The sequence below is a fragment of the Gobio gobio genome (genome assembly GCF_949357685.1).
Source record: "Gobio gobio genome assembly, chromosome: 24".
Taxonomy (NCBI): Eukaryota; Metazoa; Chordata; class Actinopteri; order Cypriniformes; family Gobionidae; genus Gobio; species Gobio gobio.
The window spans coordinates 25,246,723-25,274,646 of record NC_137120.1 but is presented as its reverse complement, the minus strand read 5'-3'; the positions used below and the strand labels follow the sequence as shown (position 1 = coordinate 25,274,646).

General features: G+C 40.1%; 2 protein-coding genes across 4 annotated transcripts in view; one reads left to right on the top strand and one right to left on the bottom strand.

The window, feature by feature from the left end:
• The first annotated feature begins 15 nt into the window (after nt 1–15).
• On the top strand, nt 16–21,200 carry baiap2l2b (BAR/IMD domain containing adaptor protein 2 like 2b). The gene is made up of 14 exons (XM_079808364.1): nt 16–87; nt 495–570; nt 3,741–3,827; nt 5,091–5,152; nt 5,231–5,302; nt 5,382–5,471; nt 7,962–8,093; nt 8,213–8,317; nt 15,437–15,518; nt 16,821–17,028; nt 17,111–17,173; nt 17,249–17,648; nt 18,557–18,603; nt 20,166–21,200. Exons 1-14 carry the CDS (start codon nt 34–36, stop codon nt 20,239–20,241), a joined length of 1,554 nt encoding a protein of 517 aa, XP_079664490.1. The 5' UTR covers nt 16–33; the 3' UTR covers nt 20,242–21,200.
• Nucleotides 21,081–27,924, bottom strand: part of pvalb7 (parvalbumin 7) — a 43,712-nt gene continuing 36,868 nt past the window's right edge. Inside the window, exons 1-5 of one of the 3 annotated variants that reach the window (XM_079808362.1) lie at nt 27,090–27,238; nt 24,932–25,000; nt 23,274–23,406; nt 21,788–21,897; nt 21,081–21,680 (exon numbers count right to left, since the gene is read on the bottom strand). In XM_079808362.1, coding sequence (XP_079664488.1) covers nt 21,655–21,680; nt 21,788–21,897; nt 23,274–23,406; nt 24,932–24,992 — 330 coding nt within the window. In that variant the 5' untranslated portion in view covers nt 24,993–25,000; nt 27,090–27,238 and the 3' untranslated portion in view covers nt 21,081–21,654. Of the gene's footprint in view, nt 21,681–21,787; nt 21,898–23,273; nt 23,407–24,931; nt 25,001–27,089; nt 27,239–27,924 lie in introns of those variants that run through there. The other 2 variants (XM_079808361.1, XM_079808363.1) reach the window with 2 other exon arrangements.

Genomic DNA, 27,924 nt, shown 5'->3' with positions numbered 1-27,924 from the left:
AGCGTTAAGTGTGTATTTTCCAACAGAAACAGGATGTCTGGTGTGAACAGTGACCTTCTACATAGATCTACTTTGAGTGTTTATAATGTGAGTCTTCTAATTATCTAATTTAAGCTGAGATCAAATGAGAATGCTCATTAATTATTAACATTATTACACGGCTATCTTGAATACTTGATTCTGATTGGTCAGTCGGGACGTTCTGGTCAAATATTTTGTATATGAAAAGCACTACAATGTATAATCAATAATTTTCCCGGGCAAACGGTTTCAAACAGATCTGAACTATTGTCATGTCTGTCGAATTACAATATTTCAAGTTTATTAATTTGGAAAATAGCCATGTAATTAGCAGGAAATTGTACAGAGAGCTGATCATTGATGCTGTTATTTAGAGATAATAACTAACTGTACATCATCATCTACTTGTTTTTAATATGTAATACCCCAACATGGAAATTGACAGTATGAGGATGTTGTTTTTGGTTATTCAGAACCTCATGGATCAGTTCAATCCTGGCTTGCAAAAGCTGGTTACTTTAGGAAACAGCTACATCAAGGCTTTTCAAGGTGAGTATTGTTTGTGTGTGTGTTTTCAAATATACTCCTGAAAGTGTATTGCACTTTTGTATTGAAAGTATTGATATTTAGTTTTGTTTGGTTTTGTTCATTTTTGTTTTGTTTACTTAAATATTGTGTCAAATATGTTGAAAGACATGTAATAAAATGCCAACCCTGCTAAAAAAACATGTTTAAACCTACATTATTGTGGTTAGCTAGTCTCTCCACCTGGTCAGGCTGCTTAGTTTGTTTTGTTTGTTTTTGTTTCATTTGGTTTCATTAAGTTTTCGCTTGATTTTGTTTTTCGTTTAGTTTTACGTTGAAAAATGCCATCCCTGCTAAAAAAACCTGTTTAAACCAGCCTACAGTGTGGTGGTTAGCTAGTCTCTCCGCCTGGTTAGGCTGCTTAGTTTGTTTGGTTTTGTTTCATTTGCTTTCGTTACGTTTTCAGTTCATTCTGTTTTCATTTAGTTTTACGTTGAAAAATGCCAATCCTGCTAAAAAAACCTGCTTAAACCTGCCTACGGGATGGTGGTTAACTAGTCTCTCCGCCTGATTATGCTGCTTAGTTAGTTTTTTTTTGGTTTTGTTTAATTCGGTTTTGTTCGAATTTCGCTTCATTCTGTTTTTGGTTAGTTTTTACGTTGAAAAATGCCAACTCTGCTAAAAAAAACTATTTAAACCAGCCTGAAAGATGGTGGTTAGCTAGTCTCTCTGCCTGGTTAGGCTGCCTAGTTTGTTTTGTTTTGTTTGGTTTTGTTTCATTTGGTGTCATTATCTTTTTGTTTAGTTTTACGTTGAAAAATGCCAACATGTTTTAACCAGCCTATACGGTATGGTGGTTAACTAGTCTTTTTGCCTGGTTAGGCTGCTTAATTTGTTTTGTTTGGTTTTGTTTAATTTGGTTTCGTTCCATTTTCACTTCACTCTGTTTTCGCTTAGTTTTACGTTGAAAATGCCAACCCTGCTAAAAACCTGTTTAAACCAGCCTATGGTATGGTGATTAGCTAGTCTCTCCACCTGGTTAGGCTGCTTAGGTTGTTTTGTTTGGTTTTGTTTAATTTGGTTTTGTTCCATTTTCCCTTCATTTTGTTTTCGTTTAGTTTTATGTTGAAAAATGCCAACCCTGCAAAAAAAAAAAACCCTGTTTAAACCAGCCTACAGTATGGTGGTTAGCTAGTCTCTCCACCTGGTTAGGCTGCTTAGTTTGTTAGAGGTTCAAGCGTGTAGCCCTATTGTAATTGTACAATTTTCCAAGCATCAGCATTCTACCCTAAAAGTGATCGAGCAGACCAAACCGCAAGACGTAGAGACTTGAAACTTTGAGGGCTGGTAGTACTCACACCGTCTACAACGTCACCAAGGCTCGCCCTGATCAGCCTGACGGGGGCACTACAGCGGTGAAAAGTACGGAATGGCTCATAACTCCTGAACCATTAGGCGTAGGCGTAGGCTCAAGGCTTGTTATTGTGGAGAAATTTTCGGGTATTTATGATTTTTTTGAAAAACCAACTTTGGGAACAAGTTCTAGGTTTTTTGCCTGATCTGAACCAAACCAGAGCAGCAAGATTCTCTGGCGTCTGATTGTCAATAGTTATCCAAAAAAGTTGAAATTTCGGTGCACAGTCCCGGTTCACAGGCTGCCAAAACGTTTGAAGTGGGAGGAGCCACTTTTACTAAAATGGCTATAGCTCGTGAATGGAATGAGATATTTTCACAAAACTCAGCACACCTATGTAAGAGCTCATTATGTGGTTGTGGGAAAAAGGACGTGGTGACTGGCCACTTTGTGGCGTTATATCTACAATCTTTTTGAAAATGGCTATACCTATTTCACCTATTCCAGACCTGGAAGGTCACTATGGACCTAATTCCGGGGTGAAAGCATCAACTTTGGAGACGTGAATCTAATTAACTAACTGTGTGGAAATTTACTATGACTATCTATTTTCTGTTGGCTAATCAGAATCATTCAACCTGCAGTAATGACGTAGCTAGACCTTGAAAAGAGTATAACTGTTGAGAAACTGTATGTATGAAAAAAGGGTAGAGGGAAAGTGTGGCCTAAAAACTCTTTCTGAGACTTGAAGCTAGCTTCTCCTATAGTTTTTTTTATAGGCCTTTTTTATTAGGGAATCAAGCGCATAGCATTGATGGGGGTGCTACAGCGGTCAAATGGCTCATAAAACAGTGTATGCCTCGGTTTTCGCGATTATGTAAAAAACCTACTTTTGCAAACTAGTCTTAGGTTTTTCTGAATAAAACCAATGTAGTACAATTTACAATGCAGTACATTTACAAAATGGGTGGGTCAAAATATAATCAAAAGCCTATAAATCCTAAACGACAGCTCGGAACTTCACGAAAATGGGTGAGCACATGCAGCATATGATTCCAAAGAAGCATACAAACATTTAGGGAGATCGGACCATAGGTGACGCTATAACTGTTAAAAAGCTTTTAAAAAAATATATTTCCTGTATTGCCGTAAAAGGTCATAAAACGATATTTTTTTATGCATATGTGCTTAAAGGCCTTAAAACGCTTCAACCACGATAATTGCAGCTCGCAGCTATATTTTTGTTTGTTTTTGTTTTGCTTGGTTTCGCTCTGTTTTGTTCTGTTTTCAGTTAATTTGTTTAGTTTTTGTTTAGTTAAATATTGTGTTTTCAAATACATTGAAAGACATATGTTATAAAATGCCAACCCTGCTAAAAAACTTGTTTAAACCAGCCTACAATATGGTGGTTAGCTAGTCTTTCCGCCTGGTTAGGCTGCTTAGTTTTGTTTTGTTTGGTTTTGTTTCACTTGGTTTAGTTCAGCTTTTGCTTCATTCTATTCTCGTTTAGTTAAATAGGCCTATTGTGTTTTCAAATACGTTGAAAGACATATGTAATGAAATGTCAACCCTGCTGAAAAAAAAAACTGTTTAAACCAGCCTACAGTATGGTGGTTAGCTAGTGTCCGCGCCTGGTTAGGCTGCTTAGTTAGTTTTTTCTGTTTTATTTTGCCTGGTCTATTTTGAAGGACAATTGTCAGTTGGTCAGGCTAAAGACCAGCCAAACACCAGCTTGAACATAGCTGGAAAACCAGCAAACCACTACAGTTATTATCATCAGGAAAAATGCTGAAAAATTGTCTACATTTACGATACGTTTGTATATTTGTGTGTATCAAAGCTTTGACTCTGACAAGTGAGGCCTACTTCAGTGCTCTTGCTAAGATGGGCGAGCAAGCTCTCAACACATTATCATCCAGATCACTTGGTAAGACTCAATATGTGTGTGTTTTTGTGTCTCTAAACCAATGCCAGTTGGGCAGATTGTGCAGCAAGATGTCCACTGAGTTCCTATCTGTACTTTCTGGCTGTATCAAAGCTTGTTTGTCCTTCAGACAATAGATGTTTCAGCAAATGGTGTCCAGTGGCAGATGCTTCCTCTCCTCTGTCATAAAACACAAGATTTGGCTCAGCAAAACCCTCGGCTCACTGCCCATGTAATGAGTTTTCATTCCAGTCATACGTGCAGAGCGCCATGGCACGATGAACATCAGAACACAAATTTTAGGGGCTTACAGATGGAACAGCATGAATTAAATAAAGAAAAAAGGTTTTTATCTTTCAAAATTACTACAGGCAGATAAACCTGCATGTGACAGGAAAAGACAGGTGTGTGTGTGTGTGTGTGTGTGTGTGTTAGAGATCAGGTGTCCATGTGAGCATTGAGACATACATTATTGATGCACGGTCTCATTCTTTCACCCCTTTAAATTCATTGATTCACATTACACTCATCATTACGATGCACATGTTAATAAAAAAAAGACTAAAAAGTACCATGTTTTTTGGACAAGCTACATGATAAATGTTGGGACATAAAATGAATTAATAGAATAAGGTATAATTATACATATTTGTCATTATAATAAATCATAATTATAATTAACAAAAAATCATAATGTAAGAATGATTAATTAATACATTTACAAGAATTATTACCAGTTCAATTGAATCACTGTAATATTTAATTTATTTCTTTAATAAAGTTATTAAAAATGAAAATTCTGTCATCATTTACTCGCCCTCATGTCGTATTTATATATTTTTTTATTCTGAGAAACACAAAAGAAGAAGTTTTGAGGAATGTTTTATTATTGCCCATACATTGAATGTTGAAAAATGTTGTTTTGGACCCCATCGACTTTCACTTTATGGACAAAAACGATTAAAACATTCCTCAAAATATATTCTTTTGTATTTTACAGCAGAAAGACGACATGAGGGTGGGTAAATGATGACAGAATTTTTATTCTATGTCTTTTAATGATAGATGACCATCAAATTCAGTGGCTAATTACTAGTTTTTTGTTACAGTTCGACTGCATTAACTCGCACAACTGACTGAACAAACACAACCGTCTCCAATCAATGATATTAACATCGTTTACAAAAACCTACTCTTCCGTTTCTGCACTTATTAAATATGTATTCATAATGAATTATTTAATGAATGTATTTGTTTGTTTCCCAGGTGACCTGTTGATTCAGATATCAGAGACCCAGCGGAAGCTGACGGCTGAAGTGGAGGGTGTGGTAAGTTAAAAGTTCAAGTCTTTCTGTCTGATTGGATTCAGAAACCATCTCAAACTTTACTGTTTTTTTTTGGTCTAGTTCCGCTGGTTCCATGTGGAGGTTCTGCAGGCCATGGACAAGAACGTGAAACTAGATGAGGAATACATTGAAGTGAGTCTGGAACCATGTGGTATCTATTGAGAAAAGTATATGAGCTGATGTAGGCTATTGTGTGTGTGTATATGTGTAGGGCAGCCGTAGAGTGTATGAATTGGAGGTGAGGAATCAGGCTGCAGCACTTGAGCGACAGCTGAGACGTGGTGCGTTCAGAGACTCGTTGGTAAGACCACAAGTTTGTGTTAATTCGTGCATATTTGTGGGTTGAGAATTATTTTGGTTTCTGAACAGAGAAGTCACCGTGTCATGTCTTATTTTTCCTTTACTACAACGTTTTAGCAATGTATTGCACTCAGCAGTAATTGAATGTCAGGTAACACTTTATTTTATGGTGATGTACAGTAGTTACACGTTACTACTACATTTATTTACTATAGTAATAACAGAAAATTATGCATAATTACAAGTAACTAACCCTAAACCTAACCGTAACTCTATAGTAAGTACATGTAGTTAAAATGACTCAGTACTTATTTGAGTAAGTACAATGTAACTACGTCACCTTAACATAAAGTGTAACCGAATGTCATTTCTTGCTGATACTGTAAAAATGTGTTCACACTTACAATGTTTAGGTCACTTTGTCGCTGTATTGTTAGTTGCTAATTTGACTATAGTATCCAATTTTATCATAAGGCGGATCATGTAATGGCTTGATTCCTCTGAGCGATTATGTAATGGCTCGTTTCCAACCAATCAACGTTCTGCAGTGAGTCTAGCTCCACCCTTTAGGTACTGGACTACTGTGCAAGGTACGGTACGGGTTGGTATTTTGGAACCATTCACAAATTAAAACGTAAATAATTGCGTACGGTACTGTACTGTACCGCTCAGTGGAAACGAGCCATTAGCTTTACTGTCTTTATCATTGGTTGTCGCTGCATCGGGTCATTGCACATTTGCACATTATCAGCAGTCATTATTGCTCATGTCGATGAGCAATACGAACAGTTAATTACAATTAACTGTTCATTTTTAACAGTTAATTGTAATATAAGCTGGGTCCCGATTCAGAGGCTGCGTCATTCGAAGGCCACTTTCGGAGGCAGATTTTGTTACCACTGCATGACAAAGGCTGTCCCAATTCAAAGGCTCCTTCAAATTGCGCCTCCAAATGCATCCTTAGTTGCCCGTGCAATGGAGGATACAACAGATAGATTGTTCGTGGCCTTGTCTACCCCAGAATTCATTGTGTGCTGGTGACGACCTTTGCTGCCTTCAAAGGATGCAGCCTCTGATCTGGGATGCAGCTAATGTCTGAAATTGAATACCGTAAGAAACTTTAACACTTTTAGTTGAATCTAGTAGTCCGACATTAGCATGTTGCTAAGATAATATCTCAGTACGCTAACAAACTAACAATCTCAACTGATTTCAATAGTGTGAAGTTAACGTGTTGCTAAGTTGACAACTCAATGTGAAGTTAACATGTTGCTAAATTGACAACTCAATGCTCTAACAACTCTTAACGATCTCAAATTATTCTAATAGTTTGTTAACATGTTGTTATGCTAACAACACAATTTTCTTAAAAACTCTTAATCTCAGTTGAGTCCAGAAGAGTCTGACATTAGCATGTTGCTAAATTGACCACTCAATGCTCTCACAAACTCTTAACAATCTCAACTGATTCTAGTTTGACATTAACATGTTGATATGCTAATATCTCTGTACTCTAGCAAACTCTTAATCTCAGTTGAGTCGTCTGACATTAGCATGTTGTTAAATTGACAACTCAATGCTCTAACAAACTCTTACAATCTCAACTGATTCTGATAGAGTTTGATATTAGCATGTTGTTAAGATAACACAATGTTATAACAAACTCTTAATCTCAATTGAGTCCAGAAGAGTCTGACATTAGCATTTTGCTAAGATAATATATCAGTACTCTAAACTAACAATCTCAACTGATTCTAATAGTGTGATGTTAGCATGTTGTTAAGCTAATAACACAATGCTTTAACAAACTCTTATCTCCGTTGAGTCCAGAAGAGTCTGACATTAGCATGTTGCTAAGCTGACAAGTCAATACTTCAACAAACTCTTCACAATTACAACTGATTCTGATAGAGTTTGATATTAGCATATTTTTAAGATAACAACACAATGCTCTAACAAACTCTTAATCTCAATTGAGTCCAGAAGAGTCTGACATTAGCATTTTGCTATCTCAGTACTCTAACAAACTAACAATCTCTACTGATTCTGTGTGAGGTTAGCATGTTGCTAAGCTAACCACTCTCTAAAAAACAATCTCAGTTGATTCCAAAAGAGTATTGCGTGTTTAGGTTAGCAACATAATGCCAAACTCTATTGGTTAATCAAATCTTGTGTACTTCCTTTGTGAAACACTATTTGTGTTGTGCTTGTAAGGGAAAGAGTTAGCAATGCATGAAGTTTGCTTTTTGTTTGGATGTTGTCTCACAGGATGTTGTTCACACGGATTTGTAGCATCATCAAATGGGAGTCATTTATTTTCAATAACAAATGGCGATTTTAGGCAACATGAGTGAAAACTACCGTTGGTAATATGACAAAGTTGAGTTTTTTGCTTTTTTGCAATGTGAGTGAAGACAGTGAAGCTTAGCCTACAAGGTTTTGGAACAGAAGCTGTGTCTTGGTAGGCCTACATGTATTTGTGTGTTTGCAGGAGGGCAGTGAGTACATGCAGTACCTGAGGCAGAGTCAGCATGAAATTCTCAAAGAGGAAGAAAGGAGGTATCGTTTCCTGGCTGAAAAGCATTGCGGACTTACACAGTCACTGCTATACCTTATCAACAAGGTACAGCTGCTTTCCACTGGAGTTCATTTGCAGTGTTCACTCAGTCATATAGATCGTCTTTCCAGTTGCTTCCAAACCTTATCAGCCCACTGCACAACCATCTTTCCGTGTGTTGACAGACAGGAGTGTCTCTCCAGCAGAGAGCAGATGGATGGAAAGAAAAAGTTAGTGAGAGCAGAAGTTCCAGACCTCGAACGCCCACTCCATCAGATCAAGAAGCTCAGGTGACACTGGAATGATGGGAATGAGGAGTAAATACTTCATATCCCCCCCCCTTTTACAGGCTAACTGCCGAGCACAGACATTTCCACAATCACATAATGGAACAGATGGGTAGCTTTGTGTGTCGTACAGTCCAAAATTACCTTTTTATCACATCTGTTAATTGTGGGTGAATTTACAAGCCTTGAAATTGTGTTTTGCATCATTTAAAGTCATAAAACGATGTTTGCAGGACACAAATGGGAGTTTTTTTTTAACATTCTACTGAAAGATAACAAAGATAATATTGTGTTTACTTGGAATAATGTACATCGATGAATTGCTTACAACAAGACCAGGGGCCTGTACCATGATGGTAGTTTAACAAACTCAGGGTTACAGGATTAGTTTCGAGTTGACAAAACCAAACCAATCTATTCAGGCTTTGTTGGTCCCATGACACTGATCATCAGCTTTCTCTGTCAACTCAGGCTTTGATGCTGAGTTTAGGAGTTTAGCTGTGACATCAGCAGTGAACAGCCAATCACAGGCTGTGGATCAGTAAAACTGAGATTCACTTCTCACGAGAGAAGCAGTGTGATTTACTTCACTCATATACATGATTGAAAAATATTAAGAATTTAAACAAATTTACACAGAAGAAAAGAGCTGTCGAGGACAACTTTAAGAAAAATCTTATACGTCAATGCAAGTAAAAGTTATGAAGTTAGTTTAGTTGATATATAGAGAGAACTGAACATTTAAACTCACATGTAGTCATTTGTATAGCTTTATTTATTGATTTTAAAGCTTATTTGTAAGACCTTTATATAGGCTATTTATATCAATTTTAACTATGTGCCTATTAATGATTGATTAACTAAAATGATACATGTGTAATTGATTATGGGTATAATAATTACTTAAATGATATCTAAGTCATTCAAAATTATTATTATAATAAATAAGCATTGTTAAAAGCCAGACGCTTTAGTCTTTAAAAAACATTTGCTATGTAGTGACCTTTAATTAGGAGTATAAACAGGGGAAGTGACTTCATTGCATCAGAGGCGTGTCACTTTGCTCACAGCTGATTGGTCCAATTTCAGTTTGAGATCATAACAGAACATAACCTGCCCTGGAGCAGGTTAGCCGTGGAGCGTAAGTTACTATGGAGATGAACACGGCTAAAAGCCAAACCACTTTAATGGTACCTAAAACCCAGGATTGGCACAAACTAAGCTTAAACATATCTGGCTAGCCAGCTAAACCGGCTTCATGGTATAGGCCCAAGGAACTTGTGTTAAATAAATAAATAAATAAAGGCAATTTCATGTTGATTTTCTGTAAAATGGCAACTAAAACATTTACTTGAAGAATATGTCACCTCTTGGAGATTTTATTTATATATTATTTTTTTTTTTTTAAACTGGGGGTTGTTAGTACTATTGTATAATGCAAGTTGTTTCCATTCCTAATGGACCCTTTTCACTGACTGTGATGACACAATTTCTTTTATATTTTCATTTTTTTAAATAATCTACATTTTTAACTCTATACTTTTATATCATATTTGCATTAAATTACAGAAAACTAGTTAACACTGCTCTGAGTGTTTCTAATTTGACACCAAATCTTGCTCTCACCTGACTCTCAAAATCTCAAATGAGAGTAATAGAAGTAAAAGTAATAGAAATGCTATTTTTTTTCTTTTGATATTGGAGCAAATGGGACCACAAAAAAAATAATTATTTAGTTCACTACTATACGTTTTCCCGTCTATGACAACTTCCGCTTCTAAGAACCATGGAAATGGGAAAAGGTTCCATGAAGGTCTCAGCCAACTGGCTGAAAATTATGTTCCATTTACTCTGCAAAACTGCTCGGGTTATGTATATAACCCTTGTTCCCTGAGAAGGGGAACGAGCACTGCATCGGGACGACGCTTTGGGGATGCTCCCTTAGCATCAGCGAATCTGAAACCAGAATGCCAACTAGGCCAATCCGATTGGCGTGCGTGATGACGTCATTGTGACGGCATACCCGGAAGTATAAAAGGGGAGCTGGAACGTAATGGCGGTAGTAATTGCTCTGAAGCATGCGCTCCAGGCGCGCCGAGGTGTGGCGTCGGGATGCAGTGCTCGTTCCCCTTCTCAGGGAACAAGGGTTATATACATAACCCGAGCAGTTCCCTTTCGAGGGAACTCGCACTGCATCGGGACGACGCTTTGGGGAACGAGTACCCACTAGGCCACACCGAAGGGTAGCGCCTGCCCTAGTGTGAAGCCGGAAACCGGGCACAGCTAGGACTGGAGCACCCTAGCACCAGGCGTCGTAGGGAGATCCAGGCTATAAAACCTGATAAAAGTGTGTGGGGTAGCCCACCCGGCCGCCTCGCAGATATCCTGCAAGGGGACCCCAGAAAGAAGGGCCACCGAAGAGGCCATGCCTCTGGTGGAATGAGCCCTCACGGCCACAGGTGAAGGCAAACTGCGCACCTGATAGGCCATGGTAATCGCCTGGACAATCCAATTACTGATTGTCTGAGTAGACGCAGGCAATCCCTTCTTAGGTGAGCCAAAACACACCAACAGTTGTTGTGATCTCCTCCACTGTGCAGACTTCGCCAAATAAACTCTGAGCGCCCTAACCGGGCAGAGTAGGTGAAGTCTCCCCTCTTCCGCCGTCACATGAGGCGGAGGATGAAATGCCTGCAGGACCAATGACCTGACCACCCTTGATGGCACCTTAGGCATGTAGCCCGGCCTAGGGTGTAAGATGGCTTTTACTCCTCCCGGGGCAAACTCCAGGCAGGTCGGCGTTACCGCCAAGGCCTGGAGATCTCCCACTCTCCTGAGAGAGGTAATGGCAAGGAGAAAAGCCACCTTAAGGGTCAGATCCTTTGGTCCAGCCGACTCCAATGGTTCGAAGGGGGCCTCAGCCAATCCTTCGAGAACCACTGCCAGGTCCCAGGTTGGAACTCTGGACCGAGCCGCAGGCCTCATCCTCCGAGCCCCACGGAGGAATTGTACAACCAGCTGGTGCCTACCCAGAGGCCCATCACCCAAAGGAGTGTGGAAAGCCGCAATGGCAGCCACGTACACCTTGAGTGTGGACGGGGTAAGCCCTGCAGAGAAACGATCTTGGAGGAACTCCAGCACTGAAGCCACTGGGCAGTTAACTGGGTCCACCTCACGTTCTCTGCACCAAGTGGAAAATACATTCCACTTGAAGCTGTACAGTCTCCTCGTAGATGGAGCCCTGGAGCTGAGTAAGGTCTCTATCACGTCTGCCGATAGGCCAGCCTCTATGAACCTGGTCCCCTCAGGGGCCAGACCCACAGGTTCCAAATCTCCGGGCGGGGGTAAAATATCGTACCCGCCGCCTGAGATAGGAGATCCCTCCTCAGAGGAATCTCCCACGGCTGACCTGCTAGCAGAGCTATGATATCCGAGAACCAAACTCGAGTCGGCCAACGGGGTGCTACCAGAAGTAGACTGACCCCCTGTCGACGGACCCTTTCCAGGACTCCCGGGAGCAGAGCAATCGGGGGAAATGCGTACAGACGCAGCCTCGGCCACGTCTGCACCATGGCATCCAGCCCCAGCGGAGCTGGATGCGTGAGGGAAAACCACAGTGGACAGTGGGACGTCTCTCGAGACGCAAACAGATCCACTTCCACTGGGCCGAACCTCTTGCATATGGCCTCCACCACCTCTGGGTGGAGTCGCCACTCCCCGGGCCTCAGCCCCTGCCTCGACAGGATGTCTGCTCCCTGATTTTGGACCCCCGGGACATACATTGCCCTGATGGACAACAGTTTCCCTTGGGACCACAGGAGGATGTGATGCGCCAGTCTGCAAAGAGGGCGCAACCTCAAACCCCCCTGCCGTGCCCCAACCAGTGAGGGAGGCGTCTGTTGAAACGGATTTCCGGCAACAGGACGCTCCCAACACTGGCCCTTGGGACAGAAACCAAGGTTTCTTCCATATGACTAGGGAACGAAGGCCACTGCGCGTTACCCTGATCATACAGAATGGATTTCCCCTCAAGGAAAGCCACCTGGTTTACCTCCGTATCAGTACATGGTGGCCGCGGAGGTCCGGGAAAAAGCTCCTCAGAGCTTTGTAGACCGCCAGCATTTCCAGGCAGTAGATGTGCCAGGAGAAATGCCTGGTCTCCCACAGACCTCTCGCAAAGCGGCCGCCATGACCACGTCACAGCCAGTGAGGGAGGCATCTGTTGAAACGGATTCCCGGCAACAGAACGCTCCCAACACTGGCCCTTGGGACAGAAACCAAGGTTTCTTCCATATGACTAGGGAACGAAGGCATCTGCGCGTTACCCTGATCATACAGAATGGATTTCCCCTCAAGGAAAGCCACCTGGTTTACTTCCCATAACCACGTCCCAGCCAGTGAGGGAGGCGCCTGTTGAAACGGATTACCGGCAACAGAACGCTCCCAACACTGGCCCCTGGGACAGAAACCAAGGTTTCTTCCATATGACTAGGGAACGAAGGCATCTGCGCGTTACCCTGATCATACAGAATGGTTTTCCCCCCCGAGGAAAACCCCTTGATTCCCAGCTACCACTGTAAGGGTCTCATGCAGCAGGCCAAGAGATATTCTGTTGGACGCAGCCGCAATGAGCCCCAGCAGCCTTAAACTGCTTCACAGTGATGCTGTGGCCTAGCTTCATTTTAGAGACCAGGCCGCCTGGAAGAACCCGATATTGGTACGCTTTGCCCCAAAAAGCGAACCTCAGGAACTTCCTGTGACACAGAAGGATGGATACAGGGAAGTATGCGTCCTCTTCAGACCCATCGTGACAGACCAGTCCTCAGACTGGATCTGAATCACAATGGAGGAAATGCTAAGCATCTTGAATCTGAATCTCCTCAGAGAACGATTCAAGTACCTCCGGTCTAAAGTTGGATGCAACTCGCCATCCCTCTTAGGAACTATGAAGTACTGGCTGTAGAACCCGGACTCCCTGTCTGGCGGAGGAGCACATTCTGTGGCCTCCTTACCAACAGGGAGTGAACTTCCTGTTCCATTACCCGAACCTGCCCAGGGACCACTGCCGTCCAGACCACCCCACTGAACTTCAGGGGAAGGTAACCGGACTGCAGTCTGTATGCCCCTTCCTACAGTCGCAGGCCCCAAGCTGATATATTCGGAGGCATAACCATGCGCCGAGATAATCTGCTAAGGGAACCAGCCTCTCGAGGCCGGTCTCGGGTGTCAACCGAGCCTCCTCCCCGACCCCCTGAAGCGGCTTACCGGCAGGGCGAAATCGAGGAAGATTTTCGGTGTGCGTACGCGTTTGCTGGACCACCGCAAGTCTTGCTAGAGGCGGCTGGTGCAGCACGCGTGCACGGGGAAACGATGTGGCCCGAAGCGTACTAGACGGCGGGAACACAGCATCGATTCCCGAAAACTCCACAGGGGAGGCGACCTCGATCGCTCCTACCCGGGAGAGGGGGCTGGCCAGCAGGGGGCCTCATCTAAGGGAGCAGCTCAACAGGGCCACAACCCTAGAGCGGACACTGCGATTAGCAATTGCCTGAAACTGATGTGTCCCGCAGGCCACAAGGCGGCGAGAACGACATCAACTTCAGGAGGGCTCCATCTTAGATGAATATCCAGTTCACAAGTTAAACACGCTTGGGTGACAGAAATTAAAGTATCCAACTTATCAAAGTCGGATAACATGACACTCAATTCCTCGGAATTAAATGCCATCATAATCACCAAACCCGTGCAACCTGATCTGAATAATAGGCTGAATAAAAAATATATCTAACTCCTCAAAGTCAGATAATATTTTAATTTAATTCCTCAGAATTAAATGCAGCCACAATAAGGTGAAACATAGTCTGAATGATAGGCTGAATATCTAACTCCTCAAAGTTAGATTATATTTAATTTTAATTCCTTAGAATTAAATGTAGCCGTAATTAATCAGACGACACTGTTTTATTTGTATTTATACGGACTCATAGACCCCGCGTTGCCTCAGCAACGTGGTTCAAGCCGTCATAATACAATTGGCTTTCATCCCTCGAGAAAAAAGCCAAACAGTGTCACACAATACAGTGAAACATGGTCTGAAATGACTGAATATCTAACTCCTCAGAGTCAGATAATATCTCATTTAAATCCTCAGACTTAAATGCAGCCATATCAGACAAATACTGATTTATTTTACTATACGGACTCGTCCGTTAAGCCAACCAGTATCTCATGCACACCGATCGCGTGTGTTCACATTAATTGCAGACCCATAACCTGCGCGCTGCCTTTTTTTCCTTTTTTTTTCCAGCAATCGCGTGGATGGAATCTTGCATATTTAAGAAGTGCTTATGACTTTGACTGCCTCGATGCTGAGTACGTCTAATTCCTTAGAATCAGACCTCTCACACATCGCGTCCTCCGCCCCGGGGGAAGAAGCCGCAGCGCGGGCTTCCACACGGGGAAGAAGAACATCTGAACTGTCAGATAAAGACTGGGAAAATGCCTCAGCAGTCCCAGTCCCGCTGACAGTCCATCCGTGAGCCCCATGACCAGCCTCGCCGCACCGCCTCGGCGGATGCGGGACCGATCCACGGGGCTCACGCCGAGAGCGGAGCACTCTGAGCGTCAGCTTTCATAATGCTCACAAGCGGCTCCCTCGAGAGCCGCTCGAGCATGCTGAACGCCCAGGCAGTGCACACACAGCAGGTGTGTATCCGAGCCCGACATGTAGCGAGGGCAAGGATGCACACACTGCTTGAACTCTCTCACTTTTTCACACTTCATTTCAATCACACACTTTCACTGACATACAACAGTAAATAGACAGACAGTTTGACAGATAGCGCTTGCTGAAGAGCAATAACTACCGCCATTACGTTCCAGCTCCCCTTTTATACTTCCGGGTATGCCGTCACAATGACGTCATCACGCACGCCAATCGGATTGGCCTAGTTGGCATTCTGGTTTCAGATTCGCTGATGCTAAGGGAGCATCCCCAAAGCGTCGTCCCGATGCAGTGCGAGTTCCCTCGAAAGGGAACCAATTTTTACTTATATTTCACGCTTGTGTTGTTTACAAACCTGGTAACACTAAGATTTATGTCTGTCTTGATGTTTCTTGCAGTTAAAGAGTTCTCTGGGCTCTCTTCTGCAGACTGGAGACCGAGAAATGGACCGTGAGCTGCTGGGCAGAGTGCCCTCTAGAGGTCTGGAGACTAAGTAGTGCTTTGGTTGCGTTTAAGTCACATTTTTTATATATTTCCCTTGCTAACTTCCCTCCGCACAGTTCACTCAGATGTACGTCATTGCTTATGTTACACAAGTGCCCACTACTGGCAGAACCCTTGCAATGTGTTTAAAAGCCCTTGATCACTTGGAATCTGCAATGAAGCTGATTAATTATTTACAATTTGTTTTCCGTATGAATTTGTTTTATGCACCATTCTGTCGACCATTATGTATCCTTAGGCTGTTGGAGAAAACATTAAAAATTACACAAACGAAAATAATACATGAAGATAAACAATATACTATATCGGTGTAAAAAAAAAAGTCTTCTTAAGATAGCATGTGGTTATATGTCAAAGTAACTCCAATATCATATACTAGAGTTGTGTGGGGTGGGGGTAAATTAAGCCTCACAATTTTGTTGCATTGTGGTCTATGGATCTGCCTGAAATGTACCTACTGAGTAGACTTGCTCGCTCAGTCAAAATTGAGAGGTCTGTCCAAAAACTTCCTTCGCCCACTTGGCGAGGGAATGGCGGTAGATTCCCCTGAGGGGAAGTGCTTTGGGAAGTACACAAGTGTATGTTTTAAAGAGGAGTTAAATGCAGCCCCTGACTAATTCAATGTGTAATTTACCCTAATGTTCTGTTAAGATTGACTTGTATTTGGGCTGCACGATTAATAAAAATTAAACAACATACGATTTGGCAAAAGCTGCTTTTAATGCGCAGTGAAGCACCGCTCTGTGATCTGCTGCTCCATCTGAAAGACGGAGGGCGCTCTCGAGCAGAAACTCCAAATATGCACCGCAGAAGTACAATAACAAAAAATCCCTATCGGCATCATACTATTGCTGTAGCTGAATAAACAGAAGATTGAAACGCTTTGATTAGACATGAATAATAAACACACGACTGCAACAATATATGGTTTAGAGTTCTTCCATCCTTCTCAGGTATTTTCATGATAATAAAGTATATTTATACTTAAATGCTAATCGACATAGCCACATGAGGTGTGCCTTACTCTGTGAAAGAAGCCACATCATCTCACAGAAGGATGCTCAACTGTCATTATGAAGTGAGTTTGAAGTAAAAACAAGAGGTTAATAAATTCTTCTCATGGAAAGATGTTTGACGCATTGTTGCTTTTTCAAATGCACTTTATAAGCGACTCAAACTCGCAGTGCTTTCATATGGAGCAGCCTTTACTACAAGCTATTGGGGTCTCCATGAGGGGTTTACATTTTCTTCTCTCCTTCTGTTCACACCTCTTCACAGCCCCGTCTCCACTCCCTAGTCGTTCCCGCTCCAGCTCTGTCGGAGAGTCTTTAGGTTTGGGTGGCGGCCGCTCCATGAGGGCCATCGTGTCCCACCCCGCTTCATCCAATCCAGTCCTGCTGCCATTTTCCCGTGGTGACGTGCTGACTGTGCTCATACCAGAACCACGCAACGGTTGGCTGTACGGACGTCACGACTCAAGCCTCCGGTGAGAGCGTCTACCATCAGTATCATGGCTAAGTCAAGTCTCTGGAAACTCTTTAGTCTTATTTTTCTTTGTTTCTTTTTAGTCAAGGTTGGTTTCCTGCTGCCTATGTGGCATCCGTTGAAGACTTTGTACCTTTGGGCTCAAGGTAAAGTTGAGTAGTAAGTTGCAACTAGTTATAAATTGATAAAATTGTATCTTAACACATTCACGTTTTCAGCAGTACGTCGCACAGAAGCCACAGCATGAACAACCTCCTGGAGCCAACCAGCCAATCAGAATATTCAGACACCCAGAGCTACAGTGACATCCCATCCCCAGTGGTACATATGCGCCGCGCATCGGCAGATCTTCGTCCAAACTCTCCCCTCCCTGAAAAGAAGGCGGAGTCTAACAACGAGGTCAAGACCAGCCAGAAAACCTACCATGAGATCCCGGCCCCAGCCGTGCCACTCCGCCGTGGATCAGCTGACATTCGACCAATATCTCCCCTCCCTGACAGGAGGGCAGAGTCCCATTTTGAGTGCAAAGTAGAGCACAAAAATGTTAACGAACTCCCGCCTCCAGTGCCGGCTATTCTAAACTCTCCTCTCCCTGAGAGAAAGACCGAATCAACTTCCGAGGTGAGTGTTAAGCAAAATCCACACTGTAGATATCCCAGACTTCTCTAATTTTTGAAAATAATTTGCTGATTCATTCAGATTCATGTTCTTGTTGAAACTAATGACTTTATCTTGGTTGAAGTTGGCGATGTCTCAGGGTGTTTTCACACTTGTAAGTTTTGGTTTGATTAAAAGGGACCCTGGTGCGATTGCTCTGTTAATGCGGTTCGTTTGAATAAGTGTGAACGCCATTCGAACCCTGATGCGCACCAAACAAGGCGGACCAATGCCGCTGAAAAGATGAGTCTCAGTCCACTTCCAAACTAACTCTGGGGTGGTTCAACTGAAATATGACTGCAACATGGACCAAAGACATGTAAACCAACCAAAAACAGGGCATGATGTTGCAAGATGTGACCCTAAAAAGGACAGAATGCTCAAGCACACCTGTTTTTTCTCATCATAGTCGTGATGTTGCCCATCACAGTTCGGTACAGGCATCAGAACCACGTCTCCTCACAGCAGATCTTTTAATTCCTTTCAGCTGTTTTGACTCCTTTACACATTTTATAAGCTCTTCACGAGTTGTCAGCTCCATCAAATACCATCATATGTAGCTACGCACATACAACAAGCACATTTAGTCCAGCACACAGCATTGCTTTGGATGTTCGACAAGTTCCATTGCAAAATATATGTAATTAAAACCGTTTTTTTTTGTTTTGTATCTTTAGGTTCGGTATTAAAAATGACAGTATAAACACTAAGAAAACCAGGACTTAAGGACGAGTGTATAATTGTATAAATGTATAATTTTCTTTTTTGGTCCAGACCAAAAGAACCAAGAGAACAGAACTACAAGTGTGAACACAGCCTGTCGTATTTTGTGTAATTTTGAGTGTAATTTTGAACCTGTTCGATGTCCGCAGAGGCCAAGTACTCATGGACAACCACCAGAGCACCCTCTTTTCCCCAGGTATTACACACGTTTTCATTTTCAACAGAATCATTTGTGAAATTAGTTTCATTACAAGTAATGCAAATTTATATTTTGTATATGCTGGGCTTGACATTAACGCCTGTCATGAATTATATATATATATATACATTTTTCAATTGTAGTCTTTTAAAAAGGCATCTCAAATAATAAACTAAGTGGAATGTAGTGTTGTCAAAAATAGTGATTTTTCGATACTGAAATATCTTAAATACTTCCAGTACTCATTTTCCACAGAATGGACACACGATACCAGCTGCACTTTCTCTCTCTCTCATCTCTCCGACAGCATGTTAAACACAAACCCGCCTCCCCTCACTCACTCGCTTCATTTGCTCCGGATGAATATTGTTGGTGGTACAAGGCTTGAATTTCGGCATGGGATTGCGTGTATTGCACATAATTTTAATTTAAAACTATAAGTTTATTGTGCTTAAACAGTCAAATACACACAAAATAATGTCAAAATGCAGGTCTTGGCGAGTATTCACGTAAACACAGTTAGTTATGTTTTAAGTGGACGTAAACAGTTGAGAAAGAAAACGCATGTGTAACAGTGTAATGGATCCGTGCGTTCGGTCTTATAGTGACAGCTGCCTAATATACCTGCTGCCAAATTATGAGATATAAAAAATATCTATATGGCATGTTATCAATGTCAAAATTGTGGCCTGTGAAAATGCTGAGTGGCTAGTAACTTCGGAAAACCACTAGCCACAGTGGCAAAAAGTTAATGTCAAGCCTTGTGTATATGTGTATTCATACATAAGAGGAGTATTTCAGGAAAATACTGATTTAAATAAAGTAGTATTATTATTGTAAAAAAAAAAATTCAATAGTCAATTTTGGAGCTGATAATTTCCTGATAATTTACTCACCCTCATGCAATCCAAGATGTTCATGTCTTTCTTTTTTCAGTGGAAAAGAAATTAAGTTTTGTGAAGAAAATATTCCAGGATTTTTCTTCACACAATGGACTTCTATGGCAACCAAAATGTTGAAGGTCCAAATCAATGCAGTTTCGAAGGGCTTCAGAGGCTCTGCACGATCCCAGACGAGGAATAGGGTTTTATCTATCAAAACCATCTGTAATTTTCTAAAAAATATATACATTTATGTATTTTTTACATAAATTACTCATCTTGCGCTGCTCTGCCACACACCACGGATTGCGCAATCCGAACGGAAAGGTCACGCTAGACGTAGGCAGAAGTACCACCCAGAATGAAACTGCATTGATTTGGACCTTCAACATTTTGCTTGCCATTGAAGACCATTGTGTGGAGAAAAATCCTGGAATGTTTTCTTCAAAAACTTAATTTCTTTTCGACTGAAGAAAGAAAGACACGGACATCTTGGATGAGATGGGGGTGAGTAAATTATCAGGAAATTTGCATTTTAAAGTGAACTAATCCTTTAATTCGCAATTTAGTGGAAATTAAGTAATGACCTTTCCTTTTTCTTTTCTTTTTGCCTTATAATCATGATCATTTGTGGCCAATTGTGCTTAATTGTCTTTTTTTCTTATTATTTTATTCTAGAGGATCAAATCCTTTTGCCACTGTGAAGCTCCGGCCCACAGTCACCAACGACAGATCAGCACCTCGGATTCACTGACAGTCACCGTCACAAAAAAACATCACCTGCACTCTGACTGGTTCAGAGTCTGTACTAACTTGATTTGTCGATAAGTATACAATTTAAGTCAACTTTAATATCAGAATGAAAAGAGATTTTTAAAATGAATCTAAAGGCATTTTTTAAAAACTAAATTTAGTATTTAATTTGAATGGCTACCCCCAGCTGTGTAGCGTCACTCTCTCAATGCATTATTTACATTTTCTTTAAGCTAAATGGAGTTACCTGAATCATTTAAAGGGGTTATATCAAGAGAAATTTCAATAGGAATACTATTAAAACCAAAAGTTACAAAACTGCTTTATAATATCAGATTGAGCGCCCTTACAAAAGAAACATAAAAGAAGGTAAAATGGTCATAAAACTAAACATCTTTACTAACAGAGAGAAAAAAAAATCGTAGCAAAAGTATATGACCCCTTTAAATTCATAATACTTTCAGATTGTGTTAAGTCTGATCACTAGGTTTGTTTTCATGTGTGCGTCTGTCTGAATGTTGTGTATTTGATAGGTAATATAATGTGTATATGTTTAGAGTGTTTTTTTAATAGGTTTAGCACAAATTCAGCAAAATAATTTTTTGTTTACAATGGAAGAAATCATGTATTTATTGTGTGTACTTTTGCGTTGGATTGTAACTCCCAAGGTGAGCATTAATATTTTGTGGGTTTTTTGTCATTTTTTGGGCTATTCATTTAATGTGATTAATTGGAGAGAAAAAAAAAAACATACCCATGCATATATTCTGTAAAGTTGTTGCAGCAATTTAGTTAATGTTTGGGCATTTCATGTAATTAATTAAATTGACAGCCCTACTTGGAAAAGAAAAGATTTTTTATTTTGTCAAATAACTTTTTTTTTGTCGAAATTCATGTTTAAGAGATATAATGTAATCCACTCTGCACTAGAATAGTCAATGAAATAAAGTAAAACTGCTGTGTTTTTTCTCAACGCATTGCTTTATTTGATCTCTCTTAAATATTTTTTTCTCTCATTTAGTCTCATCCTTCTCTTCATGTATTCATTGTGTTCAGTGGCTCTATCACAAGAGAGGAGCGAAACGGGGAAGGGATGACAGATGGAGCGAGATAAGGAGAAGAAAGGAGCATTTTGAGGCATAAACAGAAAGAAACGTGCCAAAATGAACAAAAAAGAAGAGATGGATGGTCAAAGCAGTACAGGAATCTCCAGGTTTTTACGAGAGACGTTATTAGCTAACTAAAATGTACAGAGATTGTATATAATAAAAAAGAAAAGGTAAATAAATAAATGTAGTAAAAGGAGGCGGTTCTGCTCCTGGCTCGTGGCAGGATGTGTAGAGACGTACGCTATGATCGGCTGTAGGTATTCACAGGAGAGAAGTGGTGTGAAGGGTTGCCAAATATTGACCATTTACTCGTGCACCAAAGCTTCAAATTCTGAAAAAAAAAAAAAAAAAATAGGTGACACTTATACCAACAAGTATTTGGCACAATTTGTTATAATGACAGAGGAACTGTTCCTTTAAGAGGGCTTGTTCTCTCACCATCTATGCCAATTTTCCCGTCTCCATCCTTGTCGGCAGCAGCGAGGAATGCTTTGGTCTCCTTATCGGTAAGATCTCTGCCATCTGCAGAAAAACCCTTCAGCACAAACCTGTCCAAGAGAAGGGATAAAACTCAATCTGGCAATCTGAACACAAGTTCACGACTGAATTTGAATACTCTTGAAAACGGTTAAGATGATAAAAGATGATAACTTTAACAATAACATTAACTATAAAGTTTTAATAATCGTTCTGATTCTATGAGAACAGGGAGTCCACATTACAAATACATAACACTTTCCAGCTGATGAACAATAAAAACAGCCAATCAGAATCCATCCTGCTTTAAAGAGCTTGAGCATTTCAAGTGGCAGATGCACTTATAATAAACAGAATGGTATTTTGCGTTTATGTAGACACTAATATAGTTATCATTATAGTTAACTTTATAGTCATTGTTCTTGGTGTGAAAAAGTTTGTTTTGACTGACTTTGGTGGGGTTTAAACCTGAATTATTCTTGAATTGTTCAGTAATTTAACTAATTTACTTAATGAACTATCCATTAACATTTAAAAATTCAGTTTGGTATGTATAACAAAAAAAGAAAGGTCTACCCCAGTGTTGCCAAGTCCGCGGTTTTCCCTTTAACGCTGTTTCGGTGGGCTGTTTTTCATGTCCGTGGGTTGAAGCAACCCAAATAATGTGATATTTAGCCCCGCGAATGCGAATTTTAGCAGGGGAACCCCACCAAAAACACAGATTTTACCCCCTGGAATGTGATTTCTACCGGGGACCCTGAAACGCAATTGGTCTTTTGTTTTGTTGAGAAAACCTGGTAACCCTGGTCTATCCTGGTGGCTCTCTGTGGAATGCTATAACGTTAACGGCACAGAGAAACTACATAATTGGAATCACTTTAACAACGATTTTTTCCAGCTGGTAAATGTTTGAAAAAACATTGACTGCCAATCAGAATTCATCCTTCTTTAAAGAGTTTGAGGCTTTAAAGCGGCAGACACGAGTTATTCTTGTTTACTCTCAATCTGGCAACCCTGTACTTCCCTGCAGTTGGCCAATGATGGACAGTCATGTGCTGATAATAAGTAATATGGGGGCAAGGCTGCTGCCAGAGGCAATATATATATATATATATATATATATATATATATATATATATATATATATATATATATATATATATATATATATATATATATATATATATATATATATATATATATATATATATATATATATATATATATATATATATATATATATATAGAGCAAATCAATGCAAACGGGAATTGCTCTCGGTCCATCTGTGTCCTTGAGGCCAACAGGAGACAGTAATAAAGGCAGAATAAGACACCAGCTCTGAAGACGAGCCAAACGACACAATAATAAAACTAATTTATGGCTCTTCATTTGAAAATAGTTGGCACAAACATAAAAACATGCAGCAGCTTGTAAAGCGTCTCTCACTTAAGCTCCTCCTCCTCGATGAAGCCACTGGCGTCCACGTCCAGAGCTTGGAAGACCAACTTCACGTTGTCAGCAGACAGAGCCTTCAGACCCACCACGTCAAAGAACGTCTTGTGGTCGAAGCTGTCCGCAGCTGTTTATAAAAAAAACACTTCAGCTGATGACATTAACTGCTATGTAGCACTGTTGACCACAGAAAACAATTTCGACTCGTCCTTAAGTTTGTAAAAACAAACAAAAAAGATGCGTAGAATAAGACTCTTGGAATGGAATTCAATTTAACTGTTTTAGTATACACTGTAAACCAGTATAAGTTGGTAAAACTTGAAAAATGTAAGTTAAGAAATTCAAACTTTAAGTAAACAGAACTTGCAGATTTCTAATTTGTACTCATGTATTATAATTACTCTTAACTTGGAATATTTGGGTAGACTAATACATTTAACTTAATTATTACTTAATAGTGGAAACTTGAGCTAGCTAATTCAATAAATGCTAACTTGCTAATTAGAAACACAATGCTTTGATAGCATTAGCATAGCATAGCAATTGCCAAATAGGCATGGCAATATACATTTACCATGTTCCTGTTTTCATACCAAGCTCATGCTCCAATTTAAACACACTTTTTTGCATATAGCAAAACATTAAACACCACTAAATCTCCCACTTAACATTTATCTTGCACAAGAAACTTTATATAACACTTAGTTTTAGTATTTACTATCCCTTTCAAGAGCCACGGCAAAGCTTGCTGGGAAATGGAAATCCAGGCCCAGTTTCAGTTAAATTTAGATTTGTCTAAATTAAAAGAAACAAGTTCATAAACTCAAAACAAGAAAAAATAGGTTCTAAATACTACATAATAAGTTAATTTGATTGAACTAAATTGTTTTCCTACTGAAAACAATTGATTATTTTGAGCATTATTTTGCTCAATAGAGTTTACAGTGCACACTGTTTGGAAAGCATAGCCACAAAACTAAAACATTATACATGTAGGCATGAGGCTTGTGTGCTAAAAGCACTTACAAAGCTGTCAATGCAAAGTTTTAAAGTTCATAAACATTAGAAATTTCACATGATATGCACAAGGATACAAACGCTTTTGCATTCTCTTGCAAAAATATTGTGTCCCCCTGAGAAACTTTGCATACGCTTGCAAAACCTTTGTTTCCTCGCAAAAATGTTTGCTTTCCCTCGAGAAACTTTTCCTTCGAGTGATCGAGCGATCGAGTCTCCTCAGAGAATTTGGATTAAACCGCTAAATTAATATGGATTAGTTTTACTATCTCTTTATGAACTTTTTGAAGCATCAAAGGGGTAGTTACGTAGCTGTCAATGGCAGGACAGAAAACTCTACAAATACAACTTCTGATTTTAATAACGTAAATGTTGAAATTAACATTAAAGTTGGGATGAAAAAGAACTTGCAACAATCTTTCCTATGTGACGTATATCTGATTGAAACGGGAATGAGAAAAAATGTGGACTGGATTTCATCCTCAGGTGTTGATTGGAAATTAGTAGTAAGTTGAGTGTTGCTAATAGAGGCTGTTCTGAATGCCAGTTTGTAGTCACTTGTGGAGGATATTAAGTCCCACCTTCCACCGAGATGATCTTGTAAAGTGTTACCGATTATTATTTAGTAAACTCACCTTTGAATTTTTCAAGGGCTTTTTTGATATCGTCATCTTTCAGAAGGTTTTTCATGGCCATCTTGACAGCTAGAGGATCCAAAGAGAGAGAGAGAAGAATATTAGGTGCTAATAACTGATATAAACGGAATGGGTGCCAAAATGTGTGTGTGAATCAACACTACAGGATTTCCCAGCAGGATTTAAACAGCACAGGGACCGAAAAACATAATTCAGCCTTTTTCCGTTTACAGTTAAATGCCAAAAAAAAAAAAAAAAATGCATTCATTACATTCTGTTTTTCCATATATGCATGTGAAATATATCACAACATACACTTATGCAATTGTAGTCTTATGAAATGGAAGTGGGTTTTGTTTATTTTTATTGGCAGGGATTTTACAGTCAAGTCTCTAATCCAGTGCTAATTTTATCGTGTTGTCTCTGTTTATCTGTTTAGATTAGCCATGCCTACCTCTAAGAGTTTAACAACTACATACAGGTTTTCTATCGCTATGAATACTTTAACTAATGCCTGCTGTATACCTAAATGTTGTCATTCTCTAAGACCTAAAACATACTTGCGTAAGTACACAAACACAAACCCTAGCTGTGATTTCAAGCAGTTTGATGTGTTGATGCAGTTTGATGTGCCAAAACTCAAATTACTATCCAAAGGTACTGATGTTGAAAAAAATCCTCCTCCTGCTGTATCAGCTTACTATTAGATCCATTAGTGTCCAAGTTCAGGCAACTGCTGTAAGGAACACTAACCAACAATGAGATCAGCTGCCAAGAGAACAGATTCGATTGCTCTCATCTTGGCCTCTTACGATTACAAGAGTTCCTGGCGCCCGTAAATAACTTTACAGAATTCATACGCTGCAAAGGTGGCATGCATAAGGCATGACAGCTGTGTATGTGTTTGTATGTTTGTCTATTTAAGTGGAGGTATGTTTCATCCAAGTGTGTTGGGTTGGGCGGACAGGCCTTCGGAGAAGAATGTGTTTGCCCTCTTGAGAAACTCTATCCTTCTTTAGTTTGAACTATATATGTGTGCGGGAGGGAGTGAGATCACAGATTATAAAGTGAAGTGACATTTGAGGTGTCTCCCTTGTAACGGTAAGAGATATCTGACTGCTTAACCTCATCTAACACTTCACAACTGCATCAGCCAATCAGAGATCGCGTCTAAAACCAGATGTTAAGCCAGGTTTTCCTCTTCAAAAGTGTAAACTTTACACTTTACAAGTAAAAAAGTATACAAAAACTCCAGTGATAAAATCACAAGAAATGACAAAATGCTAAGAGAAATCGTTAGCTAGCTGGCGCTAGCAGAACAAACGAGGAGGATTCAAATGTAAAAATATATGGCATGACAGATGAGATGGTGTTTTCTTAACGAATCTTCCTTGCGCAGCAGGTGTTTACGGGCTCTATGCAACTACTTATGCAGCTGCCACACTGACTTTGACATATAGATATAAATCATGCAAAACATTCTGATACGTAATGACTGTCGAGAAAGATTGTAAGGTTCTTGACAAATACTTCTGACAAATTACCAGTTGTTTAAAAAGTCACAAGTTCAATTTATAATTGAGGCACCATTTGGGGTCACACCAGTGGAAACCTCTGGAGAACCTCTAGACACCTTTGTATGAAGGTCAATTCTTTGAGGAACCTACAAATCCCACAAGTTCTTGCAAGAACCTTCAACGGTCAATTGAAATATACAAAGAAGTTCCTCAAGAACACAATTATAGTATATTTGAGGCACCTTCAAAAGGTGTCTAGAGGTTCTCCAGAGGGTTCCGCCAGTTTGGAGATCTGAGGAACCCCTAATAGTCCCTCAGGTATCTTTCAATTTTACAGTGGTTGCTCTTGGTTATGCAAAAATAATAATAAAATGTTCCTCCTTGACAGGAATGAGATTAAATGGTCAAATTGAGACTTTTGCTGTAGAAAGAGACCCCAATAAGCTGGTTCTCCTTTCAAAACATGCTTGGATTTCCCAAGATAATAGTCTGGAATCCAAATTCAGCGATTTCTCAAACAATTCTCATCAGATTATTTCAAGAACGTAAGTTTTCTCTTACTTTATGTTAGCTAATGTTTCATTTAATGTCTGTTTTTTAGGGAATTATCCAAGAAAACGATATGCCTAAACTATCCATACCTGTGTGAAGGGAAAGCTGGCGGGAGGAGAGACTTGGAGAGAGAGAGCCAAAGGTGAGAGATGGGGGTCCACTGGGTGTCTTATATACTCTGGCTTAGCCAATGTCTATTTCAGGATAGACTGGGTCATAATGCAACACGCAGGAGAATGAAGGATTGTATGTGTGTGTGTGTGTGTGTGTGTGAGAGAGAGAGAGAGAGAGATCACTTTCTTGGTGGCACTAACGAATCAAATGCTACTATTAATAATCGGGTCTCATTTGACTTCTTGTGTCCTCTCAGTAAATCACTGTCTACTTCTTCACTTACCCTTCAGCTTATAAAGCTCTGTTCCAAACCCTAGTGAACTGTCGACTGTCGAAATAGGTGATTGATTTGAAATGCTCCCCCTATACAACAACTCTACATGCCACAGGAAAATGTTTCTGTCAACACTTCTGGACATTGAACCAAACCAACCAGGGCTGCGTTTCTCAAAAGCATCGTAAGCATAAGCAGATCGTAGAACCATTGGTCTCATGATAAACTTAGCTCACAATGCTTTTGGAAAAAGGACAAAATCTAATAGAAAAAATTATGGTACAATATAAAGCTATCAACTTCAAAAACCATTAAGTCAGTGATCTTAAGTATAAAATACAATATATTTGAACCTTAAAATTACAAAATGTAATTTTCGCAGCTAGAGGTCGCTTATTCAAAATAAAGGCGTAGCTTGATGGCGCCATGATTTCGCGGAATCATGGGAGTTGTTGTCTTCACCTCTACAGCTGGTGGAAAAGAATGTATTAAATATTTATTAACGTTACTATAGTATGAAGCAAGGTGGGACTGAA

What these genes read in the sequence shown, in the direction of transcription:
- baiap2l2b (XM_079808364.1), top strand. Translation starts at nt 34, where the DNA reads ATGTCTGGTGTGAACAGTGACCTTCTACATAGATCTACTTTGAGTGTT. An exon ending in CTACTTTGAGTGTTTATAAT is followed by an intron (nt 88 to 494) that starts GTGAGTCTTCTA and finishes TTGGTTATTCAG; the next exon opens with AACCTCATGGATCAGTTCAA. An exon ending in GAGCACCCTCTTTTCCCCAG is followed by an intron (nt 18,604 to 20,165) that starts GTATTACACACG and finishes ATTTTATTCTAG; the next exon opens with AGGATCAAATCCTTTTGCCA.